At 40.6% G+C, this 19,747-nt stretch overlaps 1 protein-coding gene across 1 annotated transcript; it reads left to right on the forward strand.

Annotated features, from left to right (window-relative positions):
- Nucleotides 1–1,324: 1,324 nt before the first annotated feature.
- On the forward strand, nt 1,325–14,923 carry LOC113012691 (protein FAM163A-like). The gene is made up of 5 exons (XM_026152986.2): nt 1,325–1,796; nt 2,495–2,548; nt 12,547–12,568; nt 12,677–12,791; nt 14,302–14,923. The coding sequence occupies exons 4-5, from the start codon at nt 12,699–12,701 to the stop codon at nt 14,671–14,673; spliced, it is 465 nt and encodes a 154-aa protein (XP_026008771.1). The 5' UTR covers nt 1,325–1,796; nt 2,495–2,548; nt 12,547–12,568; nt 12,677–12,698; the 3' UTR covers nt 14,674–14,923.
- Nucleotides 14,924–19,747: the final 4,824 nt, after the last annotated feature.

The following is a 19,747-nucleotide window of genomic DNA, read 5'->3' on the forward strand; positions in this document are numbered from 1 at the left end:
AATGATGCCTCAACTTGTAAACATTCTCTCTCTTTTATGTACAATCCTGTTGAATATTTGCAGCAAAACATGGACTATCCACCGAGCATGCCTAAATAATTCAGCTATTTCAAGGGCATTGCATCTATATGAAAGACTTATTTTTATTTATTTTTTTACATTTTCTGACTTTTCAGTGTGAATTAAATCTATTTTTCATATGGAAACATGCCAAAGCTATACAAACCTTAATAGGATTTCAAAAATAACATAAAGAAAATACAGATTTTAATAAAATTAGATTAGGGGCGACAAATTATGCAGTGCTGGTGGAACAAGGCTAACATCATGGTTGTAAAAAGGTCACTCAGAGAGCTTGACTCTCTATGAAACACTGATGAGAAGAGTGTTCACTGCTTTGTTAAACACCGTGTGAGCCAATAGTTTAGAATAACATATTTGTGGATCTAACCTCCTATCGTACGTCTTTTAAAAGATTTTTTAAATCTCTCTGCGCAGGTGGTAAGACTAGAATACTCAATGCAGAACACTTTCCAAATATTTATGCACACAGTGTATGCTATGTGGATATTACTGTCAAGATGGACCTTGTTTGCTCAAGTCATTTGAGAGAGTTGTCTGCAGCTGCTTGAGGGACTTAAAAGGATGACGATGAGATTTATGGAACAGTCCTTTAGCTTGCTTATAGTCGACTTCAGCACCAAGGACAGCACAAATAGTGGCTCGAGTTTTTTTAGTAGCTGTTTTGTGTAGCCTGTAACCTACTTGTTGCATTTTGTAGTCCTTAACCAGAGAGGAAAGTAAAAGTGGAGCACTGAAGCAAGGTCACCGCTCACCCTTGAGTATGACCTCTATATTTGCTATATAGTTGCTGCACATTAATCAGATCCAGGGGCAGCTTCAATTCAGAAGAGATTTTTTTACAGTCTTAATGTGTGTGTGTGTGTGTGTGTGTGTGTGTGTGTGTGTGTGTGTGTGTGTGTGTGTGTGTGTGTGTGTCACTCAGCCTTTTAACCTCTTCTTTCCCCACAACTTTTCTTTTTTTACTGGGGAGATTTTCCTGTCAAAATATCTCCAATCCTGTGTAGACATGATATGGCGGGTTGGTTTTCTGGATTCTTTCAAGCTTATGACTTACTGAGACAAGTGGCATGACATGTTTTGGATGTCCTTTGGATTCCGCAGAGTCCGTGTGTACCTCTCCCACTGCAGCCGAGTATATCATGCACCCGTTTTACGCTTTCATGTCATACTGGTGACGACCCTCTGCCCCCCACCACTACCATCACCACCCCTTCCACCGTCCTGTAAAATGATATCACACGGTACAGCTGACACAGTCTCACTCTTCCCACTGTTCTTTCTACCCCGCCCCACCGGGCACGGCGGTAGCAGGTGCCGAAACGCCCCCAGAGAACCTCGCTGAAAACGCGGCCATGCCGAGCGGTGACACTCTGCAGCCGGACTGCCGCCTGGTCTCATCCGTCTTTAGCGCTTCACAGAGCGGTCGGATGCCATGAGATTTCCCACAGGCCCTCACTGGCTCCATGCTGTGAGTAAAACCGTGGTCAAGAGGGGATAACCAACGGCGGATAATGACGTGATGATTCCGGTTGTAGAGCCAGCACAGGGGGGCTCCGGGCACCTTTAATGACCGGTGCTGGAGAGGAAATCACTGGACTTTATTGTCTGTGGAGCCGCGTAACACCGGACCGACAGCGGTGCAAATAAGAAGAAGGGAAGAAAAGAAAAGAAACGTCTCTCTAACAGGTTGCTGAGACATTCAGTCCGAAAAGGTAGGGCAAGACTGGATTTACAGTCATCCGCGCGCCACTTAACAGCTGTGCGCATTAATTTATCTGCTTAATTGAGTAAAATGAGGCTAATCAGTGATGTAACAGCTGTTAAATTGACCTCCAGCCGCCAATTCGGTTAAAGCATTAGATGTGTTTATATCGTAAAAGTAAGGATTTTCAATTTTATTTCGCCCCCCAAAAAAGAAAAAGAAAAATCGCCTCTACTGTAGTAGTAGTTTAGACGTTACTTGAAATGATGTGGACAGTAAGGTGAGTAAAATCGATTTTTATTTTTAGAGGGTTTAACATCTATCTCACAGCTCTTTCTAGTAATTTTGCGCACAGTTGTCTGATTGCATTGGACTAGGATGAAAAAGATGTCAGAGGTTATTGTGGCGTGAATGACCAGAAAATGTGCTTTAATTTGCACGATTATGACAACTTCCATATGTCTTATGAGGTAATATGAGCACTGACAGGGGGCAAAATGTGTCAGTGATTGTGTGAGCGATTAATGATGTGAAAATTGATGGATGAGTGGATTTTTGATGGGAATGCAGACAGATCCATCCCCACTTTGAGACAAACTCGTTCATTTACTGTAGCCGCAGTGCTGACCACATCACATGCTGGGGCCCTGAGGCATCTCTTGAAATCATTGTTATAACTGATGTCAGGTCTTTTTTGGGGTTTTCCAGGGGGGATTTGCAGCACAGCAGAGAATGCTCTCCCCCAGATGCTGACTTCTAAAGGTAAGGGTGCTTTTGGTACAGCTATGTCTCTGGCACTGTTTGTTACAGGAAGCCAGCACTGTAAACCTTTGGCCACAAGTTCGTGCAGTGCCTCTGATCTCTATTCTGAACCTCTGGGCAAACTGTGCAAAGGAAAGTTGTGTTTCTGCTCTTGCTGTGGATCTTCAATTCTGATCTCAAGAGTGTACTTGGATTTCTGTATAACCCCCCTCCCTCCTTTTTTTGGCATACTCTGAAAGAAATTCATCCCCAGAACCCCTGAGATGCATTCAGTCATAAGTAATGCAAAAAATAATTGACAATGAGGTAATTAGGACATGCGGTAACCGCATCAAACGCAACAGGAGACCTGATCAAGTTCATGTGCCGTCAGTCATAAGGAAAAAAGTGTATTTCTGAGACTCATTTTCTGAGTATTTCATAATGAAATCTAGCACACACACACACACAGACACACACACCACCTTCCTCCCTCTGGCTGCCTTTGTTCCCTTCTGCACCCTTCTGATAGTGGGTGTTTCTGTCTTAGATGTGGATGTGTTCCTCTCCTCACACGCTGAGATGAGTGCTTTCAGAGGCAGACAAGGCAGAAAAGTCCCCGATTTTACTACCTGGCTAAATTGTCCTGTGATGGAAAAATATTGTTAAAGGAATGATACCTGAATAATTGAAGCCCCGGGGCTTTAAAATTGCAAGGACCTGCTGTGATTTGCGGCGCAAAGTTGAAGGCCACCTCAACGAAATATTCATATCATTATTTAAGAGTGGGTATATCATTCAGCCACTCAGGCACTGCCACCTTCTCCTGCTTCCCTACTCTCCCGTTTGATCCCTCCCTTTCATTCTCTCTTTCTTCCTTTCTCCATTTGTAAACTCATCTCTTTATTTATAAAAAATTAACCACATGCTAACCCTTATCCATATCTTCTAGCTCTTATTAAATAAGAACTTAAAAGGCATATATTGAAAATCTTGCATACCGCCTTTCTGACATAGTAGTAGTAGTAGTAGCTTTAGTAGTTTTTCAATGATATGTATATAAGTTTTGAGCAGTTAGACATCCATTCATCCATCTTCTGATGCTGGATGCATCTCTGGCTCATCTGGAAGGACATCAGGGCGTTCCCAATCCAGTCGAGAGATATAATCTCTACATCATGTCCTGGGTTTGCCCCTGGGCTTCCTTCCAGTAAGACATGCCCGAAGCACCTCACTTGGGAGGGACCAAAGAAATGTCCTGGACAGATGCCCAAACCACCACATCTGGCTCCTTTTGATATTGAATAGTTGCAGCTCTTTGCTTTCAGGCTCAGGTCTTTGTTCACCACAAGAGAGTGACATAGTATTCATTCTTTCATGAAAAAGACCCCCTGATACTTAAACTCATCTAATTTGGGCAGTGCTACCCATGAACTAGCCTAACATTCAAGTCTGTCCTTTCAATGATACATAATTTATATTAATCTTTCACTAATCCACTCAAACAAGCAACCATAAATGGATAGGAGAAATCGACAGAAGTGGACAGATCACGATAGTTGTGTAGTAACATTTCTAGGGAAGTGCACTTCAAGTTTTAGCATACGTTTTCAGAGGTGTGGTTATGACACTTATACAGTATAGATTTAACACAAAGTCCCTGTTAAGCAGTCCTGGTAATACTGGTATGCAGGTTTTGTTATCTTCAAAATAACTAAGCCACATGCTTTACTCTCTCTCCTGTAGGTTGCCTTTTGTGCTCACGCCCACTCTGCCCCTCCCTGCACCTCGTTCTTCCTCTTAAAAGGGAGTTTTTCCTTCCCACTGTGGCCTACTGCTTGGCTACAGGGGGTTGTGTGATTGTTGGGCTTTCTATCTAATATTGCAGGGTCTTTACCTTACCACATAAAGCAATTGAAATAATGTATACAGTAAGGTGCTGTTGTGATTTGGAACTATATAAATAGACTGAATTGAACTGAACGAATTAAATTTCCTCCCCATTTCCAGCCTTTGCTGCAAACCTAAGCTAATTTTCCTTTTAGCTTCAGATTGACTGAACAGATACGGGATCACTTTTCATCTAATGATCTGCCGTCATCCACTGCTTTACTGTATAGCAGAGAGTTTTCTAATTAAAGTTTCCTGTCATAGCTTCTCTAATTTCCACAGTTCACTCAGGCATCACATGGGAGAAGAACCTCCCAGCTTCACAACACTAATCATCACCACATCGTCCCACATGAAAGTTCTGAGGGAAGCGGTGTTTTTTACCTCTTCAGCATTCGATCAGGGGTGTTTTTGGTTGTGGGTGCGTGCGTGTTCATTTGCATGCAGCTGTATGCGAGGATCGTTTCATTTCCCGCAGAGAAAACGAATTAAAATATGACACCTCTCTCTTCTGCCTCTCATCTCGTGCTTTTCACTGTGTTAAGAGATGGCAAAACTGCTAAATATAGTTCTGCAAGTGGAGTGTGAAACCTCTTCACCTCTCTCAGCGTTTCTAACATTGCGGAGGTCGAAATGAGAGGATTTTGTGGTAGCATGAACAAAGGTTTAATCATCTTTCTAATGAACTCTTCATGTGCATGTTGTATGTGAACGAAAAAGGGAGGGAGAGGAGAAAAAAGCAGAACAAGAAGAAGAAGAGCCACTTTTCTTATCTGTGATACAGCAAGGCTAATGTGATTTTTAAGTAATACTAATTATAAAGTATATCCTAGAGACGAATATAACATCAGGGTAAATATGGTGTAATGCAGTATAACAGATTTAGTTTTTCTTAGCATGTGTATTTGTGTTAAAGTTGATGATTTATTGTCTTTGCATGCAAGAATTCCCGTTTTCTTGGTCTTTAATGGCTTTTCACAAGTAGAGAAGAAGAGGAGGCCAGTCAGAGACTATAGCAACTCAATGCCTTGTATTTTCTATGAGGAAGGTTCCCAACCTGCGATTGTTGACTTTATCTGCTGTATCATTAACCCAGACTCCAAAATTCAGACAGTTGAGTCAACTTGCTGGCTGTTTCCATACAGATGCGTTCGCTCGAAATATAAGAATAACTTCCCAAAGGATCAATAAAGTTGTGGTATTGTGGTTGAATTTTTCTTTCTGAGTCTTTTTCTTTCAAAGTCAACTATCTGGTAAAGATTTTTTTTTTTTATGCTCACAGATTTTGAGACTCGGATGTTCAATAAAGTCATCTCTCTATGTTCTTTCTGATTAATCAATTAATCAAATCGTCTACAAAAATGTCAGAGAATTCCCAGAAGATGGCAGAAATTTTAGAAAACCACCAAGGACAAATTCTTGATGCCTAAGATCATTCATAATAAATGAAATCTAACAGTGTGTCCAATATAAAGCAAAAAGCATGACCTGATTTAAATTTTGTCCCATCGAGGTTTCTCCTTGTGCACCTCTGAACCCTTCCAGCACTGCTGCTATGTTTAGATCATTAATTGGAAGTCCTGTTTTTACCTGTTGTATGTGCCTATTTGCGGCAGCACTATGAACCTCAAATCAAGCACAAACTTCTCTTTAAAACTCAGCCAACCTGTGAGCCAAGAATCATCACTGCTGATGAGAAGCAGGTGGTCGCCACAGTGAATTCTCTGCCTGTCCCTAGCATCCCCCACTGTCACACCAACCTACTCCGTGTCCTCCTTCACTTCTACACTTTGTGTCAGTCCCACCATCTCCAAACCATACCTCATAGCATGTCTCCGTACTGTTTTGTAAACCTTCCCTTTCACTCTTGCTGCTATCCCTCTGTCACAAATCATCCCTGACACTCATCTCCACACACTCCACCGTGCTTGCACTCTTTTCCCCTCTCCGTTACACTTTTCGCTGGATGGCGGACCCCCAGATATTTAAGCTCATCAACCTTCTCTACATCTACTGCTTGAAGATTCAGTCTTACACCTGTCTCCCTCTCAATCAGACATAATCTTTCATGCTTCTTCCGACTTTCAGTCCTCTTCTCTCCAGTGCATATCGTCACCTCCCCAGGTTTTCCTCCACCTGCTCTCTTCTCTCGGTACAAATTAATTGACAGTGAAAATAATAATGAGCTGAAGCCAAAATTGAATTTTTGCCCAACCCTGCTAGATGCTCAGTGTTTTGAGTCAAGAGTGACAATGTTGCTGACTGCTTAAGAGCCTCCCTGTCTCTCATTTGCACATATACTTTACATCATTTCTTGGCAACTCTCAAAATCCCTGCAAATCTCAGGGATTTACATTTCCTTCAGCGCTGCTTTTTGTACAGTGAGGAAGTGGATCCTTTCTTTCTGTGATTGAAGCTGACTTGACAGATACACTTTGTATAACTAGAGTGTGCAGGTCACCTGGGACTGGTACACATAATGACTTTATGTAGCTTCTGTGTTGTGGAAATCAGATGCCTGTTGGCTCCTCTGAGACAGCTTCATCCCCCTTCTTCAGTGTCACTTGTCCAAGTCAGCCACTGACAGGATTGTGGCAGATCCTTCTTTCAGACCACAGTTAAATCTAAGGGTTTTATGTGGTATTATGAGTGTGTGTGTGTGTGTGTGTGTGCTTCCCAGCTAAATCAGACAGCTCTGAACCCACTGGGAGTCGTACATGAATTGTGTTGGATAAGATGACAGCATTAAAGTTGAGTCTTCCAACCTCTGTCACTTGGCATGTTTGTCTCTCCAGTCTACTGGAAACTCTCTAATCTGAGGCTTTACCTTAGCGCTCCCTCTCTAGCATAATTTGGTCGCGTGTTAGTCAAAGTGACTTATTTTTCTTTCTAGAAAGATTCCATTGGTGCGCCTTTGTTGATATATTTCAGAGAAGGTTATGAATTTTGCATGCATGTGCCACAGTAGTTGCACACAGGTCTTAAATTTAAGTCGATAGCCTGAGCCCGGAATGATGTATGGCATGTTGGAAAAAGTAGGATATTCTTCAAAGAGTAAATGAGAGACAAAGAGAATGAAGAAAAGATAAGATGCACAAAGAGGAGTAAGGAGACATGAGATTGTGAGCTAGACGGGGATGTGTTGGAGAAATGGGGAGCAAAAGAGACTTCACATCGCTTTTAACGACATTATCGCGGTCCATGGTGTATATAATTTAGTACGATGACGCAATGGAAGATACTGCAGAAGGGCGCTCTCTGAGAGGGAGGCTCACATACTCATTTCAGGCCGCACATATAATGAAAGAGATCTAGTGCTTTATGTGATTGTACCATCTATTTAAAATAGAGATTCAAGTTTATTCATTGTTCAGGGTCATTAACCTCATTAATGATACATCGGACAAACAAAGGGACAGAGCAGCAAAACCGCTCGCTGGCAGCTGACCAAGCCACCCAATTATGAACTATTCTTTTTATTTAACCTTCCTGCTGAGATTTACCAGATGTCAAAATATCAAATCCCAGAACAGTTAAATCTATTAATTAGTCAATGAAATGTAAATTAACTGCAAATTACTGCTTTAGAAAGCTCACAGCTTTCACAAACGTGCATTAATATAAAGGGAAGTTGGGTTTTTTTGTTTGTTTGAATCCATTTAATTGGCATAATTAAATGCTGTTACTCCAGTGAGAAATATCTGGATGTTTTAGTTAATCAAGTTGAACGGTAGATAAATAGAGTCTTCTGGTGTTGTAATTACTATAATGGCAGTGCCTAAAATGAATATTTCTGCCCGAACGCAGCCATGCAAATTTGTCTAAATTAATGTCGAAATCATGAAATTTAAAAGCTGATATAAGAGGTCACTCTCTGAGCGGATTAATTTGGGTATTCTGCGCCGTGGTTGTTTGTTTATTTAGTATTTTGATGTCACTGCCAGTAAAATGAAATTAAGACATCAACACACACACACGGGGTTCTTTATCGCTCGCACGCAGCTAATTTAGTGCTTTCTCTAGACAGGCTTGTTTAGAAGCAGATCTTTTTGAGGCGAGACAGTAAATTTGCTGTGCGCTTTGGAGATAAATATACGTGCATCTGCATTGATTTATTTCTTTTCTTTTATTTCTTTACACTGCTTTGGTTCTTTTGTGTCTCAGTGTCAATCAGATCGGTTTGCTTAAGGTTATTTACCTGCAAAGCAAAGAAAAGGGGAGAGGAATTGGGTTCATGTGACAGTATGCCCTGATAATATCCAGGAGATTTCATGGTGGCAGCTATCAGCGCAGCAGTGAGAGGTGATTTTGAAGCTGTCACAGTAAAAAAAGGACAAGCGACATATCGCTTGAATGTATTATTATTATTATTATCCTGAAACTGTGCTGCACATACTTGTATGAAATGCCACACATATTATTAGCATGCAGAGAATGTGCTGCTGCATTCAGCAGATTAATTCAACCACACGTTGAGTGTTATGTTTCAATTCAAAACAGCTCCCAGTTGTTTTAAGTATTCTGGAGTGAGCGTGATTCATTCCTTTGTATGCCTATTTATGGGTTATATAGAAAGAACAGATTCTTTGTCATGAAATAGCGGCTGTAATACAAACCCACCAGCCACTTCATTAGGTACATGTGGCTTTACTCCTTTTTGCATTCAGAGCTGACTTAATTCTTCATGGCATAGATTCAACTGGATGCTGGAAACATTCTTCAGAGGCTTTGGTTTGACGTGATAGCATTATGCATTTGCTGCAGAAATATTGCTTGCACATTCGTGATATCAATCTTCCATTCCACTCCATCCCAAAGTTGCTCTATTGAACTGAAATCAGGTGACTGTGGAGGCCATTTGAGAGCAGTGAACTTACTGTCATTTTCAAGAAAGTAGTTTGAGATGATTTGAGCTTTGTGACATGGCGTGCTATCCTGCTGGAAGCAACCATCAGAGGATGGGTACACTGTGGTCATACTAGGATGGACATAGTCAGGGACAACACTTGTGTATGGAGTGGTGTTTACACAATGCTTGACTGGCACTAAGGGCCCCAAAGACTTCCAACCTTTTACATCACCAGCAGCAGCTGGAACTGTTGTGCTTTCATGTTGTTTATACCAAGTTCTCAACCTATTATTCTAATTACTTACAGAAATCAGCAGAGCAGGTAACATTTTCCAGTGTTTTATTGGCTAATTTTGGTGAATTGTAGCCTTAGTTTCCTGTTCTTTAGATGGCAGGAGTGGCAGTGGGTGTGGTCTACTGCTGCTACAACAGAAGACCACACACACTGCTTCAAGGATTTGATGTATTATCCCTTCACAGATACTCATTTGCATACCTTTGTCGTTATAAATGTACTTTTCTAAGTTGCCTTCCTATCAATATGAAGCAGTCTGGCCATTCTCCTCTGAGCTCTGAAATCAACTAAGCACTTCTTCAGACTTGAGCTGCAATGCATTGGGCTGCTCCCACCTGAGTGGCTGATTTGTATTAACAAGCAGCTTAAAATGTGGCCTGGGGGTGTATTTTATAAACTACTTTTAGACATTTTAGGCAACCACGTGTGTTATTTAATTTTTAAAAGCCACACATTATATAACTACACTGTATTTATGGGCTAAACAGTTGCTTGGTTGAATATAAATTACATAATTACAGAATCATAGAAATTATCAGCGGCATAGCACAACAGCTGCTATGTAGCGTTTCTCATGCCAAACATTTCCTCCTGACAGAAGCCTCTTTTTCTACCTGCAGGAGTTCCAAAGAGAGGTGATTTTGAGAGTAACAGTCCTCAGGCCTGGTTTGGTTTCCTACCTCCTTACATTCTCCCGCTGTCTTCTTATGTGTGTGTTCGGTTGGTTTGTTGGAATTCAGACCTGACGGCGCCTTGAAAAGATTATTTTTGCTCTGAGCACTTAACCTCTGAAAATTAAAAAAACAAAAAAACATTAGCCTGGAGGCTATAGCCTGCAGATGGGTTACAAATGAAAGAAATAGTTCAGTATTGCAGCTCAGCATTCCTCTCATGTTAGTTCACTGAGTGTTGAGCAGAAGCTGGGAGGGGATGAGCTCAGCATTAAGACAGCATGCAGTGCTAAACAGCTACCCTTCATGTGCCAATGTTTAAAAATACAACTACTCTCTTGTTTTATCCCTAAAAAGCAAATGTCAAAATTAGAATTTGTGATATCCTATTTATGCACAGTACCCTGCAAAAATACAGGGAGTGCAGAATTATTAGGCAAATGAGTATTTTGTCCACATCATCCTCTTCATGCATGTTGTCTTACTCCAAGCTGTATAGGCTCGAAAGCCTACTACCAATTAAGCATATTAGGTGATGTGCATCTCTGTAATGAGAAGGGGTGACATCAACACCCTATATCAGGTGTGCATAATTATTAGGCAACGTCCTTTCCTTTGGCAAAATGGGTCAAAAGAAGGACTTGACAGGCTCAGAAAAGTCAAAAATAGTGAGATATCTTGCAGAGGGATGCAGCAGTCTCAAAATTGCAAAGCTTCTGAAGCGTGATCATCAAACAATCAAGCGTTTCATTCAAAATAGTCAACAGGGTCGCAAGAAGCGTGTGGAAAAACCAAGGTGCAAAATAACTGCCCATGAACTGAGAAAAGTCAAGCGTGCAGCTGCCAAGATGCCACTTGCCACCAGTTTGGCCATATTTCAGAGCTGCAACATCACTGGAGTGCCCAAAAGCACAAGGTGTGCAATACTCAGAGACGTGGCCAAGGTAAGAAAGGCTGAAAGACGACCACCACTGAACAAGACACACAAGCTGAAACGTCAAGACTGGGCCAAGAAATATCTCAAGACTGGTTTTTCTAAGGTTTTATGGACTGATGAAATGAGAGTGAGTCTTGATGGGCCAGATGGATGGGCCCGTGGCTGGATTGGTAAAGGGCAGAGAGCTCCAGTCCGACTCAGACGCCAGCAAGGTGGAGGTGGAGTACTGGTTTGGGCTGGTATCATCAAAGATGAGCTTGTGGGGCCTTTTCGGGTTGAGGATGGAGTCAAGCTCAACTCCCAGTCCTACTGCCAGTTTCTGGAAGACACCTTCTTCAAGCAGTGGTACAGGAAGAAGTCTGCATCCTTCAAGAAAAACATGATTTTCATGCAGGACAATGCTCCATCACACGCGTCCAAGTACTCCACAGCGTGGCTGGCAAGAAAGGGTATAAAAGAAGAAAAACTAATGACATGGCCTCCTTGTTCACCTGATCTGAACCCCATTGAGAACCTGTGGTCCATCATCAAATGTGAGATTTACAAGGAGGGAAAACAGTACACCTCTCTGAACAGTGTCTGGGAGGCTGTGGTTGCTGCTGCACGCAATGTTGATGGTGAACAGATCAAAACACTGACAGAATCCATGGATGGCAGGCTTTTGAGTGTCCTTGCAAAGAAAGGTGGCTATATTGGTCGCTGATTTGTTTTTGTTTTTGAATGTCAGAAATGTATATTTGTGAATGTGGAGATGTTATATTGGTGTCACTGGTAAAAATAAATGATTGAAATGGGTATATATTTGTTTTTTGTTAAGTTGCCTAATAATTATGCACAGTAATAGTCACCTGCACACACAGATATCCCCCTAAAATAGCTAAAACTAAAAACTACTTCCAAAAACATTCAGCTTTGATATTAATGAGTTTTTTGGGTTCATTGAGAACATGGTTGTTGTTCAATAATAACATTATTCCTCAAAAATACAACTTGCCTAATAATTCTGCACTCCCTGTATGGTGATAATCAACTGCAGCTCAGCGAAAATATGACAAAAAAAATCTCACTATTTGAACCCAATAACGATGTAAGTAGACCTAGTTTGGGGTATGGACAGACTTCTGGCAAATACAGTTTGTAAAGAGTAAATAGTCTTATAAATGTTTCCTGTTCCAGAGTTTGTCATTTGATTCAATCAGAAACAGAATCGTTTGAATCATATTTGCTCGAAGCAAAGCAGCTTTGCTTTTTTACATCATGAAAACCCAGAAGGACTTTTATTTTGGAAGAATGGCATTTGTGCATTTTTATCAGTTGCAATTGTATAATAATGGCATATAAATACACTAATCCAGCCTATTTTGGTTATTTTTTCAGGCATTAGAAACCTTTGCTGGACGTAAGTATGCTAAATATTCTGCGGAAGTTATTCTAACATTACTGAAATCCAAATGTAATTCTTGACTCATTTTCGCCTCTTTTCTGTCTTTGTTGATTCTGTGTGAAGGGTTTGATGGAGAGCTGGTCGGATGTCAGCGGGAACTATTGTCATAACCGGAGGAATACTTGCCGGAGTGATACTGCTGTGCATTGTAGCAGTTCTCTGTTACTGTAGACTCCAGGTATTACTGTGCACGTTCATGTTTCTTGGTCTTTTAGGCAGTTTGCTCTTCACCCAAAAGCTCTTTTTACATTACTGATGTTTACTGGCTTAACAAACTCAACTAACTAATCTAGTTTGTGACCGTGTGCAATGAACTTGCAGTCTTATTGTCTTTGAAATACTTGCTTCAAAGATGGGCACCACTCGCACTCAGCTGGCATCTTAAAAGCCAGTGAAAAAATGGCAAATTGACACAGTCTGCTATTAGTCTGCAATTAAGTAGGGTCAAGTTGGCAGTTACTTGCTATCTGTTTGATATAATACTGTGATAAATTACTGCAAATCTGTTGCCATCTACATGCACAGTAATTCACACTAATTGGAAATTCGCATTAAATTGCAATCAGAGTCCAGACTGAACTTCTCAGGCTTGAAACAGAAAGGTTTCCACACATAGTGTTGTGTCCAGGATTTTAATTTACTAGCAAAATATCATAGACGCTAGCCACTTGCTTTTATTAATAAATATAACCACAAGGCAGAGCTGGTTGCCAAACAAACAAGTTGGTAACCAGCTGGATGAAGTCACCTTATCCAAAGAGACCCATTGCAGACTAGTTGCACTTGTTGCCACATATTGATTTAGCTGATTGCAATCTGTGTGCGTTTAAAAATTAAGATATAAAATTCATTTCAATGCAATTTTATTTACATAGTGCCAATTTAAAGCAACAGTCAGCCAGTAAGGTAAAGACAGACAATTATAGAGTAAAAAAACAAGAAATTTAAATCACCAGACCACCAACCAAGTTGGCAGACTTCAAAAAGTAGTAACAGGGATGAGTACTCAGCTGTCTGACCGTCCAGCTGTCATTGTCCATGTCCACAACAGAGTAAATTCTAGGCTTCAGTCATATTGCAATAGTTAAAATAGAAACAATCAAACAAACAAGCAAAAGTGGTTGCTGTGAGATTGAGGTTGTCGAGCGCTCAACCTGGAGGCGACCTACTTCCAATCGTTCCCTAAATTTGCCAAAAATTCACTTCAGTCACCGGGCAACTCGAGGATGTTGCAGTCCTATTTTTAATCTAGTGAGACTGAGCCATAACCCAGTCTAATTGTCTGCCACCTTAACATGGTTTTCCACATTCTGTCTCATTTATGTAACATAGCACTCTAGTACCAAGTCACAGCTGGATCTGGTTACAATAAAAGCAGATGTGGTGGCCAGAGCAGTCAGTGGTTCAACATTTGCACAAAGCACAGTGCAGACTGCCCTTCCAAAGCCTAGTGACAGCTGTCTGAGTATACTGTCAGTCTTTTCACCTGCCTCTGAAAAAAAACTACTTCTAAGTATTCCCACCATGTTAAACTGAATTTTGTTTGTCACTGTTCATATTTTGATTTTGATATCACAACTTTATTTTGCTGTGATAAAGCAATCAGAATCACAGAATGTTTAAGAAGACATCCAAACCCTTGTTCTTCTTGCTCACACCCTGGTGCCTTCTTTGTCATCCTCCTGCAGTATTACTGCTGTAAGAAAAATGATTCTGAGGTGGACGTGGCCTCCATGGCAGGACCGGATCCTCTCGCTCACTTTCCATGCAACGCCTGCAACGCCCTCGCCATGGACGGCACTGCCATCACCCCCGTCTCTCTGGATCAGCTGGATTCGGGTTCTCACCACTGCCCCAGCTGTTCACCGTACACCCTGCGCTCGGGACTCACAGACGACATGCGTAACGGAGGGGAGCGTCTCGGCTTCCATACTTACTACGAGAACCCGTCTGTATCTCTTCCCCTGTCGGTTCACCCTCAGAGCTCCTCCCCTCTGAGCTACTGCAGTCCCTCGGACACGTTTCCTCCCCCGCCGCGCTCCTACAGCACTGACGTCTGACCTTTGCTTCACTGTACAGGCACACACACCTACAGCGTCTAGCACATGCCCTTTTGTTTGAGACTAACTTCAGGTAATTGATTAGAGGACAGCACAATTATACACACATGCCCATATTACTGTACATGCCCACATAATTTGAAGGGAAGTGACCCATAAACTAAGCCTACTGATAGAGCCCCATGGTGGGTGACAAATCTGGGCATGATCTGCAGCAGGGAAATATTACATAAAATTGGCCACATTACTCTTTAAAAAAACTCATATTTTAATCTTAGTACGACTTTTACTTAAACAAAAGCTATAAAATGTATAAGTACCATTACAGTTAGCATCTCATTGAGCCCGGTCACACATGATAGTGTTTTTAGTAAATGGCTCAAAGGTTGGAGCTAGTCTACACACTCTATAAATGCATCTGGGGCAATGAAGTCATTCAGGTTACATATGATCAGGGACACATAACAAAGCTTTTAGTACAGAGTAAGCTCAGACAGTCCCCAGGTAGAAAAACAGGCGAGGTTTTGGGGCGTTAAAGTCATTTAGGCTACGTTCACACTGCAGGTCTTAATGCTCAATTCCGATTTTTTGATCAAATCCGATTTTTTTTGTCTGCTCGTTCACACTACAAATAAAATGCGACAGCAAACGCGCTCTAGTGTGAACGCTCAAAGCGGCCCGCATGCGCAAAAGAAGATGTCACACACAACGCGCTCTGTTTAGACCCAGAGCAACAGTATTGTTTGACTGATGGCCCTTAATATAAAGACTTCGGACTTTACGTTTCCCAATTTTTGCTTTAAGTTATTTTGTTATTTACATAATAATGTAAATAACCTAATAATGATCCTTATTGCTGTTTAAGAGAGGAGCGGTGCTTCAAAGATAGCTGCAGATTTCTGTCAGAATCTGCAGATTATGCAGTACAAATAAAATGTTTACGTTGTCTTCCCAACAGTTTCACTAACATCTACACTGGATGGCCAGGAAGCGTTCGCGATGTCTTCTCGGGCGCTTCTCTGGCGCTGATAATTGGCTTCAGTCTTGTGTCGGTGACGTAAAAGGCGGATTTAATGCGACTTGACCGTTCAAACAGCAGTCGCTTTCTAAAACATCGGATATGTATCGGATTCGGTACCACATACGAAAGTGACCCAGATCGGATTTGAAAATATCGGATTTGCGCCGTTCACACTGTCATAGCATGATCGGATATGGGTCGCATAGGGTCAAAAAAATCGGATTTGATGCGCTTTCGCCTGCAGTGTGAACGTAGCCTAAGTCATTAAAAAATTGTGACATATAGAATTTGTTTTTTAATTTCTGTGAAGTTTTGTGAATGTAATTATGTAATTTATAGAGAAAAAATGCATTCAGTTAGACAAGAAAAGGCTTAGTACTAAATTACAAACATGTTTTATTAAACTCAGTGGAAAAGCAGGACATTATTTGCAAATTCTGCAACTATAAGTCATTCGGCAGTTATTTATGGCTCAGGACCTCAGTTGCATTAGATTAGATGAACACAGAGTTTATGATCTCATGTTCAGCTCATTCTCTGGCAAATGCATCCTGGATGCAGGGATCTAGTAAAAACCACCATTTTTCCGGCAGCAGACAAATGTCAGCCTAATCTGAAGAATGACAAAGTTACATAAACACACATAGATATAGTGCTGCATCTATCATTCACCCTCAATGTGATTAAGATTAACCACATAAATACCTTTCTGTTAGGTGTGAGCACTTTGAATATATTTTTAGCAGCATTTTCCACTCAATAAATCAAAAGTGACTGCTGATGACGAGGAGACAGAGCTGAGACACACGAAGAAGGCATGCGCAACCCCATATTTGAGCATCACTTCAGTTATTCTTATTCTTTTCTCCAGTTTCTCCCTTTTTCCCTGTGTCACAAAGGATTAATGGTAGTGTGAACCTCTTACCACTGCAGCTTACACTACATGAGGGCTAACAGCTATATAACTAATGGAGCTTAACTGTTTTTATCCAGAAGAAAGACCTGACGAGCGAAGAAGGAACTACAACTTTTTAAGCCTTTTTTTGTTCTTCTTGCAGATTACCAGAAAGTCTGTGAGAAAAGTGTCAGTTTTGTCTGTTTCTGTTTTCACTTCTGACATGAAATTGCCATGAAACTGAAGAGAGTTTGTTCCGCAGTGTCTTCCATAGAAGCTGATGTATTTACCTTTTCTGTGCTTACAGATTGTGACGTGTGAAAGCAGATTTTTAGACGTGCGATAAGCAGAAAAGAGAGATGCTGTACCATATTTAATGATCTTAAAGCTTAGGTTTTATATCTATATATGAGCCATCATATCTGCTACAGTACAGTAATAAGATGCAGTGTTATTGCAGTATATGCCTGAATCTATATATTTTTTAAGGAGTATTGTCATTTTTTTGTGAGGGATGTTCGGGTTTAGATGTATTTCAGTACTTTTCTCTTCAGTTTTGGCTTCTTTCTGTGTTCCTGTGCACTCCTGACAGCTGCACAGGAACACAACTGTGGAAATGGCAACTCAGTTTAAACATAAATTGTGCTAGAGGTGTGAAAAACACAGGAAAATGTGTGAAACAGTGATGTTGAGTATTATTGAACATAGGCTATTATTTAAGATCTAAACTATATTTATTCACTCTAATGTCACATTGTTTTCACTGAGCTCTAAGCTTCATTATATTTCCTTATTTTCTTGATCTTACAGACTCGTTCAGACGTACGTCCTAAATTTTATGCAGTACTGTGGAAAAGTCTTGAGCCACATGTCATTTCTTTATAGGAAAATGGGAAATGGGTGCAGGGATGTCATGAAACATACACCGACATACACAGAAATATAGTTTATAAGGCAAAGAAAAAAGTTTGTAAAATTCTAGCAAGCCCAAAAGTGAATTTTTGGGTATGACCATTTTTACTCTTCAACACAGCCTGAATGCTCTTAGTCAGCTTTCTTGTAATTTCTTTGAGAAGTCTTCAGGAATAGTTCTCCAGGCTTCTTGAAGAACATTCAAAGCTCTTCTTTGGATGTTGGCTGTTTTTTATTTCATTCTCTGTAGGTATGATCCGTTATAGTAATAGCAGTAAGTCCAGGCTCTCGGTAGTCCAACCCATGACTGATGACCATAGGGTACTTTTCAGCGTTCATAATTCCATCAACTTTAACAAAATCCCCAACACCGTTCACTGAAATACAGCCCGAAACCATGACAGAGCCTTGCTGTGTTTTACAGATCGCTGTAGAAACTCCTGATGACCTGTTTCTGCTGATTTTCAGTCCAGTTCTTGTGTAATTTAGCATATCTCACCCTTTTCTGCCTGTTTGCCTTCCTTTAAAATGACTGTTCATCTGCTATTGAACTGCTACTTCTTCTTTTTGTCCTCTGCTTGTCCTCTTTCCTCTCATTTCTCAAAGACACACTGCACATCATGCTGAGGTATGTAGTTTTCAGGAAGTCGCCCTTTGGTAATCACCTTGTTTGTGCACAAATAGTATTTTAAGCCAGTCAAACTACCTTTGGCATTTTTTGTAGTTTCAATAAAATACATGAGAAAATAATTTTTTATGTTTTTGCAGCAGACTTCTAATAACAAAGTGCCTAAAGATACAATTTAATAATTGGTTCTTTGCTAATTTGTCTGGTGCGTATAGACATGACACTGGTTCATTGCTTGGGTTAGGTGCCTTTTTTATGCTTGTTTAATTTATAGGTCAGTGTTAAAAAACATTCCTCTGAATTTCTCATGATCCGGCGCAGGGAGTGGACTATTGCTCAAAACTGGTTTAAAAATACCAACAAGTCTGCCTCCTTAGAAGCTAAATCCAGATAATGGAGTGCTGACTTAAGACTTTTGCACAGTATTGTATGTAAACTGCTTTATTTTTATTTTTAAATGTCTTTGTCAGTTTAGATGTTCACTGAACACTGGCGTTCACTGCCACCTACCCAACAAATATCCCCTTAGTCTGATGACAGTGGCTCAGTGTTTGTGCTCACAGGTTTGTTGCACCATAATGAACACAACTGTTGTGTCAGAACTTAACTTTTATTTTCAGGTTACTGTTTCTGTATTTAAAAAAAATCACATTCTGCTATGACCTGAGGAAAATCCACAATGTTTCACATAATGTTCCTTTTTTTCAGGAGGAATAAATATGTAGATATCTGCATATTCTTATGGTCTGTCTTTTTCACACAGTGACTCAGACAGTAGATACACAGGATTATGAAATTTCTGTTCATAGAAGAAGAAAAAAACAGAAAAGAAAAGAAAACCACAGACGTACACATCAAGAGTCTGGACACAGCTTCTCATTTTTAGGTTTTTCTTTATTTTCATGACTATTTATATTGTAGATTCTGACTGAAGGCATCAAAACTATGAATGAACACATATGAAATTATGTAGTAAACAAAAAAAAGTGAAATAACTCAAAATATGTTTTACATTTTAGATTCTTCAAAGTAGCCACCCTTTGCCTTGATTACTGCTTTGCACACTCTTGGCCTTCTCTCGATGAGCTTCATGATGTAGTCAGCTGCAATGGTTTTCACTTCACAGGTGTGCCTTTTCAGGGTTTGTTTGTGGCATTTCTTGCCTTTAAATGGGGTTGGGACCATGTTGTGCAGGAATCAGGTTGGTACACAGCTGACAGGCTTATTTGACAACTGTTAGAATTCATATTAAGGCAAGAACCAATCAGCTACGTAAAGAGAAACGATAATCCACCATTACTTTAAGAACTGAAGGTCAGTCTGGAAACTTTGAAAGTCGCAAAATCCATTAAGCACTACGATGAAACTGGCTCTGACTGTGCAAATCAGGCCTTTATGGTCAAATAGCTGCTAAGAAAACATGACTAAGGAAAAGCAACAAGCAGAAGAAATTTGTTTGGGCCAAGAAACATAAGGAATGGACATTACACCAGCGGAAATCCAAGCTTTGTTCTGATGAGTCCAAATTTGAGCTCTTTGGTTCCACCTGCTGTGTCTTTTTGCGATGCAGAAAAGGTGAACGAATGGTCTCTACATGCATGGTTCCCACCGTGAGGAG

Source organism: Astatotilapia calliptera, chromosome 19 (genome assembly GCF_964374335.1).
Source record: "Astatotilapia calliptera chromosome 19, fAstCal68.1, whole genome shotgun sequence".
Lineage (NCBI taxonomy): Eukaryota > Metazoa > Chordata > Actinopteri > Cichliformes > Cichlidae > Astatotilapia > Astatotilapia calliptera.

Bases quoted from the DNA above. Each gene is read 5' to 3' on its own strand.
- LOC113012691 (XM_026152986.2), top strand. From the start codon at position 12,699: ATGTCAGCGGGAACTATTGTCATAACCGGAGGAATACTTGCCGGAGTG. The intron at 12,792-14,301 runs GTATTACTGTGC...ATCCTCCTGCAG, and splicing joins TCTGTTACTGTAGACTCCAG to TATTACTGCTGTAAGAAAAA.